This window comes from Pinus tabuliformis, chromosome 9 (assembly GCF_031772625.1).
Source record: "Pinus tabuliformis cultivar Carrire ecotype Pingquan chromosome 9, CPIR1, whole genome shotgun sequence".
Classification (NCBI taxonomy): Eukaryota; Viridiplantae; Streptophyta; class Pinopsida; order Pinales; family Pinaceae; genus Pinus; species Pinus tabuliformis.
Window position 1 is genome coordinate 777,390,310 of NC_142307.1, and position 23,897 is coordinate 777,414,206.

At 38.5% G+C, this 23,897-nt stretch overlaps 1 protein-coding gene and 1 pseudogene across 1 annotated transcript; one reads left to right on the plus strand and one right to left on the minus strand.

The window, feature by feature from the left end:
* LOC149151032 (S-type anion channel SLAH3 pseudogene) overlaps positions 1–16,550 on the minus strand; it is a 34,959-nt pseudogene extending 18,409 nt beyond the window's left edge.
* Positions 16,551–18,448: 1,898 nt separating this feature from the next.
* Positions 18,449–22,098, plus strand: LOC149151033 (uncharacterized). The gene is made up of 3 exons (XM_089440089.1): positions 18,449–19,038; positions 19,280–19,509; positions 21,432–22,098. Exons 1-3 carry the CDS (start codon positions 18,669–18,671, stop codon positions 21,711–21,713), a joined length of 882 nt encoding a protein of 293 aa, XP_089296215.1. The 5' UTR covers positions 18,449–18,668; the 3' UTR covers positions 21,714–22,098.
* Positions 22,099–23,897: the final 1,799 nt, after the last annotated feature.

The following is a 23,897-nucleotide window of genomic DNA, read 5'->3' on the forward strand; positions in this document are numbered from 1 at the left end:
GCATAAAATTCCGCTTGAGAAAGACACTATTCCTTTCAAACAGAAGCTGAGACCAATGAATCCTATGCTCCTTCCTCTGGTTGAGAAAGAAATTAAAAAGTTGTTGGCTGCTAAGATCATAGTGCCTCTCAGGGATTCTAAATGGGTGGCCAATCTAGTTGTTGTGAGGAAGAAGAGTGGAGAAATCAGACTATGTGTTGATTTCAGGAATCTAAATAAATGTTCCAAAAAGGATAATTATCCTCTACCAAAAATGGAGCATTTGTTGCAGCAAGTCTCAGGTGCCAAAGTAATGTCTTTTATAGATGGTTTTTCAGGTTATAATCAGGTTGCTGTGCATCCGGATGATCAGGAGAAGACTGCATTCACCACTCCTTGGGGTACCTTTATGTATTCCAAGATGCCTTTTGGGTTGATGAATGCTGGAGCCACCTTTCAGAGAGCTATGGATATAGCATTTGTGGGAGAAAAGGATAAATTTGTCCTTATCTACCTAGATGATATAACAGTATACTCCAGTAGCCATCAAGACCATGTGCAACATTTGAAGAAAGTGTTTTTGAAGTGCAGAAGGTTTGGGATTTCAGTAAATCCTAAGAAGTCACAGTTTGCATTAGAAGAAGGCAAGTTGTTGGGACATATTGTTTCTGCTGCAGGTGTCCGAATTGACCCAGAAAGAGTAAAAGTGATACAGACCTTGTCTGTCCCGAGATCGAAGAAGGACATCTAGTCTTTTCTAGGCAAGATTAATTTTGTAAGGAGATTTATCCCAAATTTTGCAGAACTTGTGAAGCATATTACCTCTATGTTGAAGAAGGGGTCAGAGATCAAGTGGAATGGTGTAGCGAGAAAGTCATTTGAGTCCATTAAAAGGGCAATTATGGAGGCCCCCACTTTAATCAGTCCAGATTATAGCAAGGAGTTCCGCATATTTTCTTTTGCCTCTGACGACACCCTTGCAACAGTCTTATTGCAAGCAGATGAAGAAGGCTCAGAGCATCCAGTGGCATTTTTCAGTAAAACCTTAAGGGATGCTGAGCTGAGGTATGATATTATTGAGAAACAAGCATACGCTCTTATCAAATCTTTGAAAGCTTTCAGAGTATACATCTTGCATTCCAAAATAGTTGCATATGTGCCTTCTGCTGCAATAAAGGATGTCTTAACGCAACCTGATGCTGATGGAAAAAGAGCGAAATGGATTGCAAAAATGATAGAATTCAACATAGAGTTGAAGCCTACCAAGCTAGTAAGAGGTCAGGGGCTTGCCAAACTGTTGGCTAAAGAAAATTGCAAATCTTTGGACGTCAATTTCTTGTTCAATGTAGAAGGAAATGGTCTAATGAAAGAGCATGAAAGCTGAATCGCAGAGAGGGCAGTCGGTGGCTGAGAACCTAGCTTCATGTAATTGGTATGCTGCAAAAATTAAATTCCTTTAAGATGTCTGGACAAAGAACAGTCAATAGAAGTTATGCAGCAGTTCCATAACAGCATGTGTGGAGGACATCATTATTGGAGAACTACAGCCCAAAAGATTCTCAGAGCTGGGTACTATTGGCCATCTTTATTTTCTGATGCATTTGCTTTTGTTAAATCTTGTGACAGGTGCCAGAGATTTGAAGGAAAGCAGCAGTTAAAATCCCTGCCCCTAAAGCCAATAATTGTAAAAGGACCTTTTCAGCAGTGGGGCTTGGATTTCATTGGTGAAATCAACCCGCACTCCAGTGGCCAGCACAGGTGGATATTAGTTGCCACTGATTATTTTACAAAATGGATTGAAGCAATCCCAACAAGGAAGGCTGATCATAATGTGGTAATGAAATTTTTATCAGAAAACATTTTCAGCAGATTTGGTTGCCCACATAAGCTTATAACAGATAATGCAGCAGCCTTCAAGGCAAAAGAGTTGGTGGAAATGTGTGATTCAATGGGCATTAAGCTTGTTCATTCCACCTCCTATTACCCCCAAGGGAATGGTCTAGCAGAATCCTCTAACAAAAGTCTGATCAGGATTATTAAGAAGCTGTTAGAAGATAATAAGAAGAATTGGGATGCAAAGCTCAAATATGCACTATGGGCAGACAGAGTAACCATCAAAAGATCTACAGGCTGCTCTCCTTTCAAGCTGGTATATGGTACTGATGCTATTTTTCCAATTCAGCTTACTCTTCCTGTGGCAAATTTGCTCCAAATAGCGCAGAATGAAGAAGATGTTATGGCCAATAGAATCACTGATTTAACAGAATTATATCAGATCAGAGAGCAGCTGATTGAAAAAGCTACAGCACATCAGCAGAGGATCAAGGAAGTCTTTGACAAGAAGGCAAAGAGAGACAACTTGCAGGTTGGGGATTTGGTTATGAAATGGGATGCATTTAAAGAAAAGAAAGGCAATCATGGGAAATTTGATGCTCTCTGGAAGGGCCCTTTCATCATTTCACAGATTCAAGGGAACAATACCTTCATACTGAAAAGTATGGAGGGAGAACCAGTTTTTGATGGCCCAATTAATGGGCGGTTTTTGAAAAGCTATGTGATTTAAGGTCTTTAGGCCTTAAAACTGTAAATATTTTATTTTTTCAGTTTTAGTATAAGTAAAGTAGACTCCATGCCCAATGGAACACTAGGAAATTTTGGCTAATTTTTTTTCTACAGGAAAGGCATTGATCTGCAGTTCTTGAGACCTCACAGGGAGGATCTCATCCCCAGAAGGAGCCAGTGTTAGCTTTGCTATGCAAATGGATTAAAAATAGATTCAAAAAGCTCTCAAAGGCTGCAAATATGCTTATAGTCATGCCCAAAATCCATGTTTGTTGTTCAAATCATCAAGACATGACAAAAGCTACCCACCGATCAAAGAGGTTGCAAGAGGGAAGCCCTTTGGAGGGCAGAATTACACTATCAGAAGGTGAAAATACCCAAAAAATCACATAAAAACCAAAGTTGCAGGCTTAAGGGTCCGAAATCATATCAGTCGTTGGATCTGGCCGGTCAACGATCCAGATCACGTCGGCATTTCGCTATCGGCGATTGCGAGGGGCAGGCTTTAACATAAGTTATGCGCCGATGCGATGGGCCGGACCTAATGGCCCTTCAACACTCCATTTTATAAAATATCGGGTCCGCGGCAATATCGGCGATCGGCGGGTTGGCGGTATCGGCAGTGGCATTGCGATTGCGGTCTAGCGATTTGATCAGGGCCGTTAATCGCGTGCACAGATCAACGGCTCGCATCACGTCGGCATTTTTCTATCGGGGCTGCCAAAGAGTACAGGGCCTTTCACATATGTTATGCGCCGATGTGATGGGCCGGACCCGATGACCCTTCAACACTCCATTTTATAAAATATCGGGTCCGCGGTGATCGCCGATATCGCATCGGCACTTTCAAAGGGGCGGGGCTTTAACACAAATGATGGTGCAGGCCGATGGGCCGGACCCGATATATGCACAACACTCCATTTCATATTTTTTAAAGTCCGCGCCCATATCGTTTTCAATGTATTTGGTGTATTTTCTTTGTATAAAGAAAATATAAAGGGAAGCCCTGGGCAGATGCCGATTATGATGGGTTTTGGATCCGATGGGATTCGAAAGTAAAATATATATATTCTTCAAATTCGCCAAAGCCATTTTTCATGATTTTGCAACTGTTTTATGTATATTGTTCAAATATTAAAAAAACAAGGGACCGGTGCAGGGATTTCATAAGAACGACAACCACTCCATTGCAGGTTCAAGCGGCAAGCCATCCTTGAAGGAACCGTGCAGTTATGTTATATACCAGAAGAAGGATTCGGCGGAGGGACAGCGGCCGGAAAACAGAACCCCGAAAGGGAAGGGGAAGGGCCACTACACGCCTCAACCCAAATCAAATAAAATCATGGAGCATTAACGGCCCTGCCAGTGCAGCAGTCATCCTAACGAACTTAATGGGGCATCTTTGGCACGAGGGAACTCCTATGCATCACAGCAGGCCACCCAAAATATCTGAGTATGGTTATTTCTCTGTCAGAAGAGGAAAACCGCCGAGCCATGCCTACCTATTGAGGGAATCAATCAGTTAAACAAGACAGAAGGATAGATTAAGACACCTGAAGCCTCAAAAGGCTGAGGACCATTGTAAACAAGCTATAAATAGTTGAAAACAATATGTAACAAGGGTTCAACTTTTGGAGATTATTCCTCCCCTGTTTTCTCAAGCTTCTCATCTGTAGTCTTTAGTAATACAAGCTTCTTTTGCTGCTACATGTTTAATGTCCATTTCTCTTCTGTTCTATGCTTGCACCTGAACAGTTTGTTCAGGTTTTATATGTGTTCGAGGCCAGATAACTGTCATCTTATCTCTACTTTGATATATTAGATTTGCAAGCTTCTTTGCTGCCTATGGCTAGCCATTTATATGTGTAATTATATACGCATCTGCCGGTATAGTCAGTAAGTTCATTTGCTGTCTGTAGCTAGCCATTCGTATAGGTCCATGTATGCAACCTGTTGGCATAGTCAGTGTTCTCCATCTATCCATTAAATCTACAAATTATTGAGCATTAGCAGTCTAAAGCCTTGTGTTATTGGGGGTGTTCATGCATGCCTTGAGTGTGAATAGAGCTGAAATGGTTATCCGACTTGATCCAAACCATCTCTCATTCCAATATTTCAGAGAACAATATTAAAATTTATATGTTACCAGGCATCTCTGATTTACAACCTCGGAGAGTTTCCTGGAGTGATAACAGTTACTAGTCAGTTGATGCATGCATGCACTCAACTAGTGTACTCTAGATAACTGAAGATTCTCTCATCAGAAACTCATGCATGTTTATTCTGAGAAAGACCCAGTTGAGCTAAAAGTCAAGGACAATGTACTATCAGTTGCATGTTTTCTACTATAAAGGAAACTCATGCATGCAGATGGAATAAGGTTCCTTGAGGATTGCACAATTTTGATAGGGTGTAGGATTAGTGTGAGTGATCAGTCTTCCTCTTGGTAACAGGAGGATCACCCGGGAGAAAGTGCGCAAGGAAATAGGAGCTTGGAGGGCAGAGGAGAAGGCTTGTGAGAAGCTTTGATGGCCTGTGAGCATCCAGGAGGATTGTACTGAGAGCTGGCTAGCTGTGAGAGCTAAGGCTTTGTATAATTCTGATGTATTTTCACCTTGTATGATAATACAGATAGTGGGGTTTTTAGCTGAGGCTTTCCCCTGAGTATTTTCTGTGTTTCATGTGTATTGATTCTTCTTCTTATGGTTATATGTGTTCAGCTCTAATTTAGCTCGATCTTTAAGCTTTCGCAAGTTTGATAGTAGAAGTAGATTATAGTATTTTGCTTTGGTATATTGCATTATCAAGTTAATCTACAGTCAGATTTTCTACATAGATCTCAGAAGTAGATTTGTAGAGAATTTGCAGGAAATTTCTACATGGTATCAGAGCTGAGTTTATCGGAGCTGTGAACAGTATACGGAGAAGAGAATTCAAAGTTTGAAGTTCGGCGTTGCTGGTGCAAATCGAATTCTTATCATATTTCAAGGTTGGCCAATGGCGTTCTATGGCTTGAGACTTGAGTATGCCTTGGAAGGTAGCTTGAATTACATAGCATGGAAAGATCGCATGGAGGTTGTATTAGAAGACAATGGCTTGAAGGATTTCATTGACCAAGAAATCCCAAAGCCAGGTTCAACTAATGCACAAGAATTGGTTGAGTGGAAGAAGTGTGTGGTGAGGGCGAGACAGATCATCCTTGAGGGAGTTCGAGACCATATTATCTCGAGTCTCCATGGGAAGGATACTCCATATTTAATGTGGAATACATTGAAGGACCTCTACCAGAACAGTAGCAACCAGAGGAAATTGGCGCTCAAGGATAAGCGTTGAAGAATAAAGATGGAGAACGACAATACTATTTCCACATATCTGAACAAACTCACCATTTGCAGAGATGAGCTTGGTAGTGTGCGAATAACTACTGCCGATGATGATATGGTGAGCCTCACTCTCCTTGGCCTTCCAAAGAGCTGGAATAGCTACCAGGACTCTGTGAATGGAAGGGAGAAACTGCTGTATTGGGAACGACTGTGGTCGGATCTCATGCAGGAGGAGATCAGGAGGAGCACATGAGATGGTTCTTCATCCAAGGATGATGATGAAGAAAATATGGCCTTAGCAAGTAAGGCAAGGAAAGGGAAGGGGAAGGCGTCCCATTCCGAATCGAATTCTTCTCATGGAGGGAAGAAGGTTGACAAGTCTAAAGTGAGATGCTTTAATTGTCACGAGATGGGACATTATGTGACTAATTGCCCATTGAAGAAGTCCAAGAAGGGATCCTTGGAAGGATCGGAAGGTGGGGCATTGGCCTCTCAGTTCGAAATGGACTTTACCCTCATCGCATGCATGGTGTCATCGATGATGGGCTGTGGTTGGTATCTTGACAGTGGAGCCTCATTCCACATGATCGACGATAAAAGTTTATTCAGTGCCTTGGAGGAGAAAGACCTCAATATGTGCATAGAGATGGGTGACGACGAAAGGTTTAGTGTTTCAGGAGTGAGCACAGTTGCTTTTCAGAGGGAGCATGGAGCTCTTATCACCCTGACCAATGTGAAGTATGTGCCTAGACTGAAGAAGAACTTGGTATCGGTCACGATGTTGGAGGACAAAGGCTACGATGTTGTCTTCAGTAAGGGAAAGGTTTTCCTTAGACACATGACCACGAGATAGGTGAAACAGATCGGTTCACGAGTCAAGAACCTGTATGATCTTAAGGTTCAAGATGTATGCAAAACCTTGAGGAGCAAGGCAAATGTTAGAGACTTGGTGGTTGAGAGGGAGAGTAAATTACCTCTCAACATGCAGTCCCAGAAGAAGTCTCAAACAATTGTGGAGGAGCCACAATTGGAGTGGGCAGAGGGATCACATGCAGCTATACCTCCAAGTGTAAGGTGGGGCAATGTGAAGTGATAGTCTCAAGAAGGCTGAAATTAGGCAGGGTCCATTGAGAGGTTTTATCTCATGGATTGTACCTTGCTACGGGAGCCCAAAGTACATAGTAGCGGGAGGAATCAGTGGGATTGATGCAGTTAGAGATCAAAGTGACAAAGGCTAGAGCAGTCAGATACTGAAAAGCACAGATAAGGATTGACAATAGTGCAGAAAGGCTGAGTCAGCAGAAGCACAAAGTTTTCAATTGACAGAGGCAATAGTAGTCAGAGACTTTGATGACAGATGCATCACTCTAATTCAGGTTGGATGTTTATTTTTTGTTTTTGAAGTTGCTGGAGCAACAACACTAGAGAGAAGTGTTTCATGTAGAACATTCCAAAGGTTCAAGATCAGGATCGAGTTGAATTCCTTTCTTATTGAGAGGGAGTGTTGAAAATAGCAACAAGAAATGATAAAAATAGAATCCAGAATATTCTAATTTTAACTTGTCCTTGAATTAAAATTGTGAATTAATATTCGAATTTAGTCTCACTAGCTCCTTGGAATTAATTAATTAATTAATTATGGATTAATTAGTTGTAGAAATTCAAATTAGAAGTCTTTCTGCAGTCATGCAACAGTTATCCCTTAAATTAAGGATATTATCCCTTAATTAAGGAGATAAGATTGAGTTATATTTGAGTTGTAATTAGTTAGCTCAGTTTACTTAGTTAAGTCTAGTTAAATTAGTTCCAAACTGTTTGAGGAACTAATTGTGAGTTATCAGTGAGTTGATGCATGCATGCACTCAACCAATGTACTCCAGATAACTGAAGATTCCCTCATCAGAAACTCATGCATGTCTATTCTGAGAAAGACCCAGTTGAGCTAAATGTCAAGGACAATGTACTATCAGTTGCATGTTTTCTCCTATAAAGGAAACTCATGCATGCAGAAGGAATAAGGTTCCTTGAGGATTGCGCAGTTCTGACAGGGTGTAGGATCAGTGTGAGTGATCAGTCTTCCACTTGGTAACAGGAGGATCACCCAGGAGAAACTGCGCAAGGAAATAGGAGCTTGGAGGGTAGAGGAGAAGGCTTGTGAGAAGCTTTTATTGCCTGTGAGCATCCAGGAGGGTTGTATTGAGAGTTGGCTAGCTGTGAGAGCTAAGGCTTTGTAAAATTCTGATGTATTTACACCTTGTGTGATAATACAGATAGTGGGGTTTTTAGCTGAGGCTTTCCCCTGAGTATTTTCTATGTTTCATGTGTATTGATTCTTCTTCTTATGGTTATATGTGTTCAGCTCTGATTCAAATCAATCTTTAAGCTTCCGCAAGTTTGATAGTAGAAGTAGATTATAGAATTTTGCTTTGGTATATTGCATTATCGAGTTAATCTACAGTCAGATTTTCTACATAGATCTCAGAAGTAGATTTGTAGAGAATTTGCAGGAAATTTTTATAGCTGTAAGGCAGACAATGACAAAATCATGTAGGCACAAGAGAAACAAGTAGAGGTTAATGCAATACTCCTTTAGAGTTTGTCAGAATTACAGTGACAGAGGCCACTTCAGATCAGCCATGGGCTGGAGGATAAAACTAATGAGGTAGATGGAAGTAGATCTCATGGTGGTCATAGGTCAGATAGAGATGACACAATGAGAGATGGAAGGTTGTTGGATACTCCCGATAGGAGAGATGATGGAAATAAGTACTACTCTAGTTCTAGATAGGCATTATGATCGTCATTGTTATCATCCTTACAGGAGGAGTGATAGGGGATACTTTCCAGATGAATTTAAGAAAGCAAATCCACTTACTTTTGATTGAGATTTGAAAAAGTCGGAAGATGCATAGGCTTGGATACCTGGGATGAAGAATTTTTTTGATTTGCATAATTACATAAATAATATGAAGGCCAAAGTAGTTATCTTCAGCCTAAGAGGTAAAGAATATATCTAGTTACAAGATGTGAAGTGGGTCATATACATCAGGACATAGGACTTGATTTGGCATGAGTTCAAGAGGCTTTTCAGGAAGAAGTACTTGTCAGAAAGGTACTACGATAGTAAGGCCAAAGAATTCTATGAGCTAAAGATGGGATCAATGACAAATGAAGAGTACACAACTAAGTTCTTGGAGCTATTGAGGTATGTATTGTATCTTAAAGATGAGAATGCTAAAGTTCAGTGATTTGGCAATGGTTTTCCATTGGAATTTAGAGATCAGATTGAGTATGATGAGCCTTGATCACTTGAGGAAGTTATTAGGAAATTGAAGCATTTCTAAGAGCAGTCGAAGCATAAGAATGAATCTCAGCAAGTATGGAAAGGGAAAGATAAAATTAAAGGTAAATGGAAGCCGAAAAGAGCAAGACCTTAGAATGCATAAGAGAAAGAGAATGCGACACCTTACAAGAGGTTCAATGTAGCTATACAGGGACATGGATCACAACAACAACATAGAGGTGATGGTACTGGACGGTTGGAGTGTTGGACATTCGGTAAGGAGCATCTCAAGAGAGATTATCCGCAAAATCAGGGTGGTAGGCCTCAGATGTATAATGCATAGGAGGCACAGACAGTTGGGGATGTTGGTTAGAGCGTTCCTCATATCTATGAAACACTGGATAATAGGCAGGCAGACCATCAAGCATCTACCATCGAGATGGACGCTAAACTTTGTGATCAAGTTGTTTCTATTTTGATTGACCCTAGATCTAATTATAGTTATGTTATTCCTGACATAGTGGATAAGTGTGGTTTGAATAAAGAAGTGCATGTTAAATCTTGGTTAGTGCAGTTGGCTACAGGTACAAAGAAAAGAGTTCATCATTGGGTAATAGATTATGCATTTGAGTTGAATGGCATGTCTACATCAGCACACTTGAATGTGTTGTCATTGGGATCATATAGTATGCTATTGGGTATGGACTGGTTGTACCTTCACAGGACCAAGGTGGATTGTTATGAAAAAACCATTGAGTGTTTGGATGACAATGGGGAACCAAGAGTCTTACAGGGAAAGAACAAAGCAACATCAGTTAGAATGGTGACATCTATGCAAGCCAAGCGTAGTCACATGAAAGGGTGTGTGTTATTTGCAGTTCACATTTCTAGTGAAAAAGGTAAGGAAGTTGAGGATGCAGATGTTTTGAGCAGGTACCTAGTTCTACAACAATTTCAGGATGTGTTTCCTGCAGATATTTCATAGTTGCCACCTCATAGGGAAGTAGACTTTTCTATTGAGTTGGTGTCGGGGGTAGCTCCAAAATCAAAAGGACCTTATAGGATGAGCACTCCAAAATTGGTAGAGTTGAAGTTGTAGTTAAAGGAAATGCTTGACAAGGGGTACATTACACCAAGTGTATCACCTTGAGGCGCACTAGTATTGTTTGTGAAGAAGAAGGATGGTACTCTCAGATTATGAATAGAATACAAGGAGTTGAAAAAAGTGACCATCAAGAACAATTATCCATTGCTGAGGATTAATGACTTGTTTGGTCAACTAAAGGGAGCAGCAATGTTCTCAAAGATTGATCTTAGATCTGGAAATCATCAAGTACGCATTAAAGAGGAGGACATTTACAAGACAAATTTCCGACCAGGTATGGGCATTATGAGTTTGTTGTAGTTCCATTTGGTTTAACTAATGCTCCGGCTACCTTTATGTGTTTGATGAATAGTGTGTTGCATCCCTATTTGGACAATTTTTTTATTGTGTTCATTGATGACATATTTGTATATTCTAAAAATGAGGAAGAGCATGTTGAGCATTTGGTAGCAGTGTTGAGGTAGTTGAGAGAGCATCAATTGTATGCTAGGCTCGACAAGTGTAGTTTCTTTCAGAGTAAGGTACGTTACTTGGGACATGTTGTCTCTAAGGAGGGCATAACAGTGGATACAGAAAAGGTAAGAGCTATCATGGAGTGGGCAACTCCTAGAAATGTAGATGTCTGTTTTTTTACACGCGGCAAGCAAAAATGGGCTCCAAAGAACCGAGAAATTCTCATAGACCGCCACAAATCTTTTAAAATGATTTCTGGGTTATCTAATTGACCCTACTAGCGAAAAAACTCATGTTTTATTTTTTCCAAATTCGTCTTCGTTTGGCCAAATCGTGCATCTGAATTTTGACATTTTTCTCTGTTTACGTTTTTCTGAGTTAATATGTTCACTGTTCTGCATTCGGTTGTAAAATTGATTTATTTTGCCGCATATGTTTGAATCATTTGTTGTTATTATGAATAGCAGAACCAAGTAATCGTATCACCCATTTTCTAGAGCTTCAGCTAAACTACTATCTGAATCAATTTCTGGCACATCTATCAAGCCCAAAGCATTCAGCTATCGCTTATATGCATATTGGGCAATATTTGTACGGTCTAAATAGGCAATGCAGTTTGTAAATTTCTTCTTTGATATAGCCCTTATTTAAATAGCCCATGTTCTCTAGAATTTAAACATCGCCATTTGCAATTTGGAATTTGGTCACGGGCGAGATCTCTTCAACATATGAAGGTTGTGGCTGCCAGCACTCTGTCTTGATTTCAAAGTCATGGATTTTGTTTGGGATCAGATCTTGTGATTAGACTATGTAAGCTTCCAATGCATATTCCACCATCGTTATGATATAAACTCACTTCTAAATGCTTTTTTTTTTCTTTTTCTTTTTTTGATTTTGCAAGTTTGTTTCAAGCCAAAGCTTGAACAGGGATGCAGATTTTCTATTGAGGTCACATTGAAAGCTAGGATTGAAGATAGCCATAGATAGTTTTTTTTTTTTTTTGAAATTGTAAATTTTTATAATAAGGATTAATGATTTTCAATTTCAGACAGCAAAGACTTCAAGAAAAACATGCTAAAAACAAGACTTTGACTGAGGTCTTAGGCTGGTTTTTTATTGATTTGAGCTGGGTGAATAGGATAGGATCCATGTCGGGACAATTCTGGAGATGCCCATGTGGTCAGTTTCTTCATTGGACACCTGTAACCTGCTAAACCTTGAAATCAGCTGCGGAATTCTCAACTAGCTGCGGAATCAGGCCACATTCCGCAGCTAAGTTGCAAAACTTTATTAAAACATGATACAGTGTTTTGAGGACCACTACAAACCATAACCAGTCAATATTGGACAGTTGAACCTATCAAAGCAGTTGGGTTTCATTATTATTATTTTTTTTATTTTTTTTGTGTTGAATCAATTGAAATGATGAAGTTTATTTTGTCTCCTCTTTTTTTTTTAACATAACAATTCTTTTTCTGATCCTCCAGATCACACAAAGTGCAGGAGGAGAGCATACTCAAGAATTATTATTTTTCTTTTACATAACAATCATTTTTCTGATCCTCCAGATCATACAAAGGGCAGGAGGAGAGCATACTCAAGAATTATTAATTTTTTTTTTAGATGTAAGAAATAATGTCTCATAATTACACTTCCCCGGCAACGGCGCCAAAAATGTCTAGTCAATTTAACGTCTTAAATTGCTCTACATAAATTATCAATCCAGGTATCATAAACTGATGAAGTGTGGTGCACCATATGTGCTTAGTTAACATTTTTCTTACTTCGTTGTTTTATAGTTTTTGTTTTGTTTTGGGGTTTTGTTCTTGTTGATCTCCTAAAGTGTCTAATGCAAATGGAAATCCTATTCCTAAGTCTCTAGAAGGCAAGTATGGATACAGATTCTAAGGCAATTATGTCCTCTATAATGATTTCCAAAACTTAACACTTCAGAAGGTCTTAGAATATACTAGTGATGACAGTAATGCTTGAACAAGAATGGAAAATGTGCTACTATTTAAACAAGTAAATAATGAACTACTGATCATGAAACTATTATTTCTGCTACTGTCTAAATATAGAAAAGCGATTTAAGCTACTACACTCAAAGAGATAAAAAATTGCAAGGAAAGTAAAACTAAAATCAAATTACACATTCATAATTCGATCCCTCGCCAGTAGTCCTGCTATGGCTTTCGGAGGTAACTGTTAGTGATATGAGCGATTTGATATCTAATTGCAGAAAAGTAAAACTAAAATCAAATTACACATTCATAATTCGATTCCTCGCGCAATAGTCCCGCTATGGCTTTCGGAGGTAACCGTCAATGATACGAGCAATTTAATATCTAATTGCAAAAAAATAAAACTAAAATCAAATCACACATTCATAATTCGATCCCTCGCCAGTAGTCCCGCTATGGCTTTCAGAGGTAACTATCAATGATATGAGCAATTTAATATCTAATTGCAGAAAAGTAAAACTAAAATAAAATCACACATTCATAATTCGATCCCTCGCCAGTACTGCCACTATGGCTTTCGGAGGTAACCATCAATGATATGAGAAAGTTGATTTCTAAACTAACTAACAAAGCAAGTAAAGAAGACTGAAATCAAAACAGAACTGGAATTAAAAAAAAAAACTAAGAAAAGCAAAGTCAGCAGAGAGGTTAATTCCATGTCACTAGTTGATGCAAAAACATATAAAGAAAAACTAATCTACAATCAACTGGTTGAACAAACTTACATGAATTAAAATTGCATGAATGGAAAATCTAAACTATCACACTTGAAAGCAATCAAATGACATAATGAAATCAAAGCAAAATTACAAAATGAAATCTACTCTACCTTACATTCTAATATGCTCCATGACATTTACTTCACATCTCCTTCCATGTTGAGAACATCAAAGCTTTATTCAAATTCTTCAAAATTACAAAGTACAACAAAGCTCTCCAAAGCTTTCCAAAGCCATCTCACAAGCTAACAAGCTTAAGAACTAACAAATGAAGGAGAGAGATCTCTTATTTATACAAAAAGATGAGAGCCATCTCATTAATGAGAGTCCATGAATCTCTCCCTCTACCTCTAGAGTCCTAATCAAAATAGGCACTGATAAAACACATGTCTTCTTAGAGTTACAATACAATTAGGAGATCTGACACATATCCTCATGATCCCATGATTCTTTCCACTCAAATTCGAATTTGGCCTTAGAGTGCCACATAAGGGTCTTCTAGAAGCCTCCTTTCAACCTACACATGTGAACAATCTCAACCCATTTGTTAGGTATAAGCATATGCACATTATTTTCTAATTTTTAACCACAAATTCACTTAAAAAGGCTAAGAATTAATAAAGTTTGGAAAAACATAAATGTGGCCCAATGATAATGAAAGTGGGATGAATGTAGTGACATAGTAGTGAAATGGAGGTGATATAATGGACATAATAGTGAAAGTGTAATGGAAATGAATGGCATTTTCAAGACCCAACAGTGTTACATGTGTGTTCTTGGTTACCTTTATGTCATTGAGATGGTTTTTTCTAAGTGTGATAGTGTTTTTCAGCCTAGCTTTGCCATTTTCGGATAACCATGGTGTGATGTGGTTCTCATGTTTTGGTTGAGCTGGATTGCCGGATGGATTCGAAGCTAAGTGAAGTGGATCTCTGAATAAAAGAACGCATGGCCTAGTAACCCCTGAACCAGACTGTGGGTTGCGGTAAAATCAAATTTTGTGTTGCCTCGGTGGGCCTAGGAATCCTTGATCGGTGAATGACGAAGATATACGGTAAAACCTAGAGGTGGGTGCTCTTCATCGGCCCAATAATCTTGGGATGGGATATACGGTAATCCTAGAGAATGGAATCACAGTTAGGGCCTAGTGATTCGGTGTGGATTGCGGTAAAGCCCAGAGACTGGTGTCTCGATTATGGCCTAGTGATCCCTAGATCAGATTGTGGATTGTGGTAAAGCCTAGAGACTGGGGGATAGGAAAATTCCTCATGGCATAGGTGGAGAAATCCGGTGGCATCCATGCTTGTTTCGGCCTAGTGATTTGGTGGAGATCATGGTAAAGCTTGTTATTACATGTTTATTGTTTTGGCCTAGTGATTCGGTGTGGATTGCGGTAAAGCCTGGTTTCTATTGATGAGGGTGAGGTGGTTTAGCCTTAGGATGTTCTGGTTGGTTCTTTTGGTTTGAGTCCCACATTCATGCTTGGAATATGGCACGGGGGTGATTGGTTGAAGAGAGATTTGGCTCAGCCAATCTATGGTTGGGTGGAACGTGGTAGTCCCATACCGGGTTGGCTTTTACATTCATTAATATGAGGTTCTTTCCTTGGTATCTTATGTGTAAATGTACTGGTTTATATGTGGATTCTATGGTTGATGTATCCTTGATATTTCTGTTGTTATTATGCTAGTTATAAACATATATTATGACAATGATGATGTATGTATCTCCTCATGTTTTGATTTGTAAATGAATGAACAATGTATTTATGACCTAATAGATGTTAATGCAACTAATGATATGAGGGAACAATGCTTCTTAGCAATTCTCAGATAAGTATGATATCCCTATGCTCAGATATGTTGTTTAAACATGTAGATTACATATTTGTAACATGTTTGACGAAATTCCTGTCATGGCTAGTAAGGGTCCAATATAGTCCTTGTCAATGTTTTTGCAAAAATATCATTGTTATGTTGTGTAAATTCATTTATGAAGTTGTCATTGAGTTCTAGGCAGTGACCTGGGCCTAAAAAAGTGGCACAAATCTCAGAGTCATTGGCACAAGACTAAGGAGAAAATTCTCTAGACACACCCATGCCTTGTTGTGGGAGAATTTGGAGCTTCCTAGACACACCCTTGTCCATATCAAGGGATCGTCCAGGGGTTTAATGGTTTAAAAATTCAGTGGGACCTAGGGACCGGTCATGGGGGTGACTGGGAAGGCTTTTAGGAGTCCTGTAGTAGGTATAGAAGGTCTGTGTTGTGGGTTTTCGTCGATTCCACTTCCTTAAGGTCACCTAGGAGGCTGAATCCCATTATATTGGCCTCTTGTCGCATATTTACCCCGGTTGGATGGTTACTTGGGTAGATGTGGGATGAGGGTGTTACATTCACCCCTTCATAGGCTTTGACCAAGTCCATCTTAAGGATGAGTGCATTGTGAATTTTGGTCTTGATGGAGTGGATAGCCTCCTGAGCCACTCCTATGGCATCATGTATAAGTCTTCCCAGAAGGAACCCAAATTGTTTAGGAGAAATGGTGGAGGGGAGAACACTCTTGATCTTAATTGACACAACCTTAGAAATAAACTTATAAATAAGCTTGCATAATGGGATCGATCGATAATCATCAAAAGCACCAGGATTGGAGCATTCAAGGAAGAGTGCTAAAAAAGTAGCATTGATCGTCCCCGAAACATTACCTGAGGTCTGCGCCTCCTCAACAACATTCAATCTGTTGGGGCCTAGATTTTTATCTTTGGCAAAAGATTTGGGTACCTCTTTGATTTCTTCCAGAGAGACTGGTTCTCCAATCTCGGCAGGATCCTCCACAAAGAAAAATCTAGGGACATGTTTTAAAACCTCCAGTTGCTCCTGAATCAAAACATCTCCCAGATCCCTGAAAAGCCTAGAGAAGTGTGCTTTGGCAACCTTTTCCAGGTCCCACTCGGAGCTAAACCAATTTAAATCACAATCTTGTAAATCCCAAATAACATTTTTATTTCTTTGATGGGATGTAAATTTATGAAAATATTTAGTATTTCCATCGACCTCCTTTATCCAGATGGCCCTACTCTTTAAGCACCATCGTTCCTCCATGGCTTTAAGAATATAGACCTTCTTCTTAGCCAAGGAACAAAGGTTTCTTTTAATATCATTCGAGAAACTTGAAGATATAAAAGAGGAATGATAGGAATTAATGAGGGTCTCAAAACGTTCCAGTTCATTCCGTTGATCATGAATGTGTTTTCTTGCCCGCCGTTTGACATGGTGTTTTAAGAAAAACATCTCGAAGTACCATGTTTCCATGGAAGATAGGGACATACCAACCTGACATCTCTGCCAAAAACCATTAAATAATGCGAAGAAGGACATCTCCTTTAGCTAAGAGTGGTTGAATTTGAAAGGAATCTTTTGTCCAGGACCATAAAAATCAAGCTAAAGGCAAATGGGAATGATAAACAACGGTATCATGATAGATCCAAGAGTGGAATATAATCACTCTGGTAACCAAGGATTTAATAAGAAGAAATCCATCCAAGCGCTTAGCAACCCCATTAGCCCCAGATCTCCCATTTCTCTAGGTTGCACCCAATGGGCTAGGACGAATTTCACAAGATTTGAGATAGAAAGTAACTGAGAAATCACCCAAGAAAAATGATTAGGTTGAGCAGAAGCACCCCAAACTTCATTAATAGAAGTCATGAAATTTAAGTCTCCTACTAAAATGAGGTTATGATCATAGAGAAGACCAATATGCAAGAGTAAATTCCAAATTTTTTCTCTGTCCTGATAAGGTCCATAGCAATTTACAAGGGTAACCCTTCCATCAAATCCCCAAAGAGAACCTTCGAAGATAATCCTAGCCAAAGAAGAAAAGGCCTTAGAGAGGCATCCCTAGGGTTCCACATCACAAAGAGGCCCCCAAAACTCCTTGTAGCATCAACTGCACAAATACACTAGTCTAGACATATTCTCAGAAGGACTTCTCTGGCTTTGTCTGCAAAAACCATAGTTTCTTGAAAGAAAATAACTGATGGCTGATGAATAGAAACAAGTCTGTGTAGGACACGAACCTTAGGAGGACCCCAACTCCTCTAATATTCAAAGACATGATAATCATGGACAACCCTTGAAAGAGGGCATTGATGCTCTAAGGGCCCTCGATATGTCCATGGAATTAGAAATGTCCTTGAATAAATCCCCCTAGGAGGAATTGTCACAGGCTAAGTATTTTTTATTAGGGTTTTTTTCTTCCAGATAGTGACATTCTAAAACTAGGGGATAGAGTCATCTAGGGAGGACTACGGAGGATGAGGAGAATGAAAGTTGGAATGGCTGTGAGATTTAGGGAGGATTTGAGAGAGAGATCCAGGGTACCAGAATCTAAAACTTTTAGAGTTTCAGCATTAGATTTAGAAGGAAAAGAGAGATTGCTAACAGGAAGAAACTAAAATTATGTAAATTTCAAAACTCAAACTTGTCATTCCAAATAATTCCCAATTAATTTATTTTTTTTTAAGTAAAAATATCCATAATTAATTTTAAAAAATTAATAAAAAGATATGAAAGAAACCCAAAACTGAGAAGCTTTATACTACCGCTGATCTGACTTCCGAATAATACTAACGGAGTTCTCTATAATGCGACTTTTTGGAGATTCCAGTGACGGAATCCGGCGGAAGAAATTGAGGTTAAATCTTGATTTCTTGCAGTTAAAATGTTTTTTTAACTGCATATTTGGATTCAGCACCTTCGAAAACCCATGGGATGCTTTCATTGTGCAGCAACTAGCTATCAAACTTGCGATTCAAATAAATTCCTGCCGGATTTCGACCAAAAAAACCCGCCGGAAAGACTTTCAAAAAGTCGCGTTATAGACAACTACGTTACTAACCGGTTGGAGAACTGATGAGACTTTGACTTCCGAATAACATGAACCAATGAGATATTTTCACGTGAGTGGATCGTTTAGTTCATTATGGGACATATATCTAGAACTTTGTCCTGCACCATTCACCTTTCTCAATTTGTGAAAATTTTAATAAATCAATTTGTCACTGGCACGGAACGCGAATCCGAGATAATCGATTGAAACTCGACCGGTAATGTGGGATTTTTTTGAGGGTATGCGGAATTTGGATTTGATTTTCATCCCGCGGCATCCCACAGCAGGACAGATATATTTCATCGTATGTGAAGTTGTTTCTGTGCTTTATGGTCAAGAAGGTTGAAGCATCTTCAATGGAAGGGAAAACAGAGAAGAAGGGGTTGAATTATAGAGAAGATTTGGTAGGAAAGGTGGCGTTAGTCACAGGGGCCTCTGCAGGTCTGGGACGAGAATTTGCCCTCGCATTAGCTAAAAATGGATGCCACGTTGTGGTCACAGCTCGCAGGCTGGACCTCCTTCGTTCTTTATGCCATGAAATTGACCTACTCAATTCCTTTTCCCCCTTTCAACCAGCCAAGTCCATGATGATCCAGCTTGACGTTAGCGCTTCCGAGAAGGACATTGATATGGCTGTAGAAAAAGCTTGGCAAGGCCTTGGTGCTATAGACGTTCTCGTCAATAATGCCGGATACAGAGGTATTAAAACCCACAATTTGGTTTAATTTAATTTGGTGCCTTGGTAATAAATTGCTTTCAGTTACTTGTATCAAGTTCATTTGGGTTGATTTCATTTGTTTGCAATGAATTGCATTCGATTAATATATGTAGCCTAATTGGGTTAACTTCATTGGATTGGAAATCTAGGGTTTCGGGTTTTTTTTTTTCAATTGTTGCATGTAAAACTTGGCAGGCTGAATGCTGTTAGAATTTTTGATAGGCACTGTAAAGTCACCTCTGCAATATGACGAGGAAGAATGGAACAATGTGATAAACACAAATATGAGGGGTGTGTGGCTCGTTTCCAAGTGTGTTGCGAAGCGCATGCGAGATGCTGGGAAGAAGGGCTCCATCGTCAATATCTCATCTACAGCCAGTGCTAACCGTGGGAACCTTCCAGGATCAATGATCTATGCTACCTCCAAGGTTGGGGTCAACCAGATCACCAAGGTGTGTGTGCATAGCTGAAAATTGACAACCTTTTCCAAGTTTTAACCCTTTAAATCCTTTTTTTGGCATGTCAAAAAAGAGGGCTGCAGTTAAAACTCGGCAAAAGCATTAGAGATTGAAGCAATAGATGGATCACCTCCAGTCACGAATGATTTGACAACCTACCATGGATGTCATCTATATGAACATGCATGGATGCAAAGTCACCTTATTAACATATTTTTTTTTATATTTTTTATATAGAAGAATAGATAACTGGGCTTGTCTCTACTTGTATGATAAGGGGTTGATTTCAATTACTACTACTATAATCTCTAAATGCCTACACATTCCTTTTCATAAGCACAAGTGAATTTGGGGATTTAAACCATGGACCTCCTCACACATAACACTTCACTTTTACTGTAATTGCCAATTAAACTACCCCAAAGCTAACTGATTTCTATTATTTAAAATAATTAGAATTTTGGTGAATTTTGAGTACTGGGGATTTAATTGCCAAATTCAGCCAATGCAATCGGAAACTTGCCATTTCAATTCGGGACCTAGTTTTGCCGGGATATGTACCTCTGTAATCTAATCTGGGCCCCGCTGTATTCCAGATTTTGGTACAAAATTTATATGCCAAGGTCTAGATTATACGTTTGTCTCATCAAGTTTGGATAATCTCCTTGGCACAGTGGACAAACAAACACTTTGCAGGATTGAAGCAAGTGCGAATTTGAGGACAATTTTTATCATATTTTTTTGAATAGGCTCTATTGTTGAATCCAAATATACATAAATACATGACTGAGTACAGATCCAAGCTTAGATCTGTTAAACATGGGAAGGATTCCAAAACTCAAGTGCGAACCTTAATCTTTTACACCCTCCAACATTATTCAATAAACGTGGAGGTTTCCACTTACCTTTTTGGTAACTTAAAACAAAAAGTCTGTACAACACATATTTTCTTAGAACAAAAATTAGTTTAAAAAGAATAGTTTATATCTATATATAGATATAATTTGAAATGGATTTTGTCTGGTTATACCTGTAAATTATTAATTAAATTTGACTCTCTTATATACTTAAGTAAAGAATAGGTATTGCTGATATCTTGGTGTCATCATTAGAATAAATAGTCTCCCCAAAGGCTACATTAATAATATTTAATATAATTAGTAACACATATAATTAATAGCCATATCAATGAAATAGCATGCCCACTGAGATTTGAACTTGGTTATTGTTATAACCACTCCCTATTGCTACTAAACTGAGCCAAGCCAAATGGACAAAAAATTTGAAGGTGATAGAGGTGTATGTATCTCAATAGAACTCATTGTCTGTTTACTTATAGAATACAAATAATTTGTATTATAACATTTCAATGGTCATGCCCATCATGCTTGACATGCATAATAGGCCATCAAATTTCAACACCACTATGCATGGACTGGAGGTGGTCCATCAGTTACTTCAATCTCTAACGTTTTTCCCTAGTTCTTCATGTTGGGATGAGAAATCCTGCTTTTTGCATGGACATCAGTGTTTTGTTCAGGCATTCATATCGAGTCAGCAATAGTCCCGAGCAACATGGAATTGGGATCAACCTATTCTGAGTTTAGAGAGTAGGACATATCAGTAGATGAATGATGATGGAAGAAAGTTCGTGTTGGATGGCATCATTTGGGTTTATGTGTTTTTTTCTCTATAAACCAAATGGCTTCCTTTCATATTGATATTGTTGTCTTTAGCCCAAGTAGCATGCTTATGAGACTCAAATTTCTGCCAGCCAGGGTAAAGTCAAATCAGTGACTATTGATCACTTCATAGAACTTTGCTAGATGTCATCTGAAAAGTCACAATGTGCTGAAGCCTAATTTATTTTGTTTTGTCTGAATTGTAAAGTTGTGATAATTAGGTCGTTATTGCAGATGATGGCTCTGGAGCTTGGTAGATATGGTATCAGAGTGAATGCCATAGCTGCAGGTATTTTCAAATCTGAGATGACAAAAGGCATATTTGAGAAAGACTGGTCTCACAAGGTTGCAGAAAAGATTGTACCTGCACAGAGATGGGGTATTACAGATCCTGACTTCACAAGTTTATTGCTATTGCTTGCTAGCAATTCTGCTTCTTCTTATGTTACAGGGAATATTTTTATTTTAGACGGAGGCCACACTATACCTGGCATTCCTTTATGGTCTTCACTTTAACAATGCTCTATAAAATACATGCAGCACTCGTGATTCTTCAATGCAGCACTCGTGATGCTATTGCTTGCTAGCAATGCTGCTGCTTCTTATGTTACAGGAAATATTTTTATTTTAGATGGAGGCCACACTATACCTGGCATACCTTGATGGTCTTCACTTTAGCAATGCTCCATAAAATCCATGGAGCAGTCACGATTCTTCAATTCTTCAAAAATATTTAATTTTCTTGTCAAATTTTTTAATTCACTCCCTTTAGTCAGCTACAAAGCTATCCATGCCTAAAGGGTATTTGCAATTTCGATTGATCTTAAAGACATGGCAAAGACCGAACAATGTTCATTTTCAGCTTACACCAGATATACTATTTGTTATTTACCATTGCTTATTCCTAGGGGGTTCTCATTCACTAGGCCAAGAATTTTACTAGGCTTTAGTTGGTCTTTGTGAAATAAACTTTTTGTTGGTGCTTTATTTAGAGACTTAAGACAAAATTTAAACATTAAAATTTATTAGAATTCCGAAATTTGTAATTTTTCATGCAACTTTTATTGTTTTTGGGTTTCGTAAACATATCAATTTATTAATCACCAAGGAGCAACAAAACTCCTATCTAAACACTGCAAATCTGTATAAAATACCAGGTCTCAAGATAAAAGCCAGAGTTAGAGATTGCGATGTTTGTCCAATGAAACAGTGAGATCTGACATTGTTCAGTCAAGTTGATTCACGATTTGAAGCATGTGCGTAGGTTCTTGGTAGATTCAATACTTTCTCAGCTGAACATTCAGGTCTTTATAGCAATACCTACGAAATAAAGCATCAACTACTCAAATCCTATGGTATTGATACCTATCTCTATCATTTCGTAGAAAATGTCGAACTTCACTAAAGAGTGATGACTTGAAAGAGTTATGGATAATTTCCATTGGAGTGAGACGTTGCATTTACAGAATCAATTTGTTTATCAAATTATAAAGATCTTTATATGTGATAAGCTAATTTCAGTTCAACACAATAACCTCTTCAACAATTTCTGAAAATTTCCCAGTTTAATTGTTATTGTGATTTAGTTTCCTTCTTATCAAATACCAGGAAAGGAGTCAAGGAGTCATCTAATCAAGATGATGTAAAGTTGGAACGTGGTAAGGTACTGAGAGAAGAAATCGGATATCTTATTGATGATGTTGTTAGTGATTAATCATTGAAGATATCATATTTTGACAATGTACTCTTATCATTTTTCAGCTACTATGCCTTTTTGTATTAGAAGGTCAAGGTACCAAGTTAAATTCGAGTCAATTAAGTTTGAGTTATCTAATCGCCAAAGTTGATTCAAATTTTAATCAAGGCGTTAAGCTGGCTTATCTTATTTGATGTTGACCAAAGGAAGGATAGAGATTTTCTTGTTTATAATGATGAACCACTAGTATATTCTCTGAGGAATTTATCATTATTGGTAGAGTTGGTATAATTTTCAATCCTGTTTCTTCGATTTTTTTCCAGAGAAGATTTTCAATATTTGATCTAGTCATGTGTGTTTCGCATGCTAACTCATATATCTTCTTCTTTAGCAAACATTGATGGCTTACAGTTTTGAAATCTCCTTTTTGCATCTTAGGTATATGCTCCCGTATGGTGGTAGATCCAAATTTAACAACCTCAAATGCTCCATATAAAGTTGGCCTTAGTTTCAAGTCTTTCCACTTGCATCACTCTATTGGCCAACATATCACACCAGTCGACTTGTCATTCTTGCATGTCATTCTTTGTGTTTCATCTATGTTTTATACAGCGTTTTGTACACTTACAGATCTACCCCTTTAATATGGTTAATAAACCTTGTAGCTTATTAATGGACAATTTCTTCTGGTTAGGTTTTGAGCAACATTCTTTATATTATGAGATCTAGGTTTGGTTCATATTGGAACCCCACACATGTTTTAAATGGTGTTTTAACAATGAAACAACGAATTTTTCATTGTAGTCCTAACAAATATAGGGTCATTATTCATCCACATATTCATACTTTAGGGAGCGTACAATATTGGATTTATGAGTGTTTACATCTATTATGCCCCAGAATGGGCATAGTACATTTAAATTACTTCGGGAGTACACTATCTTTATTAGATAGGACAGGTGCTAGGAGTTTCAAATTTACCTTGAATTGTTATGAAAAGCATT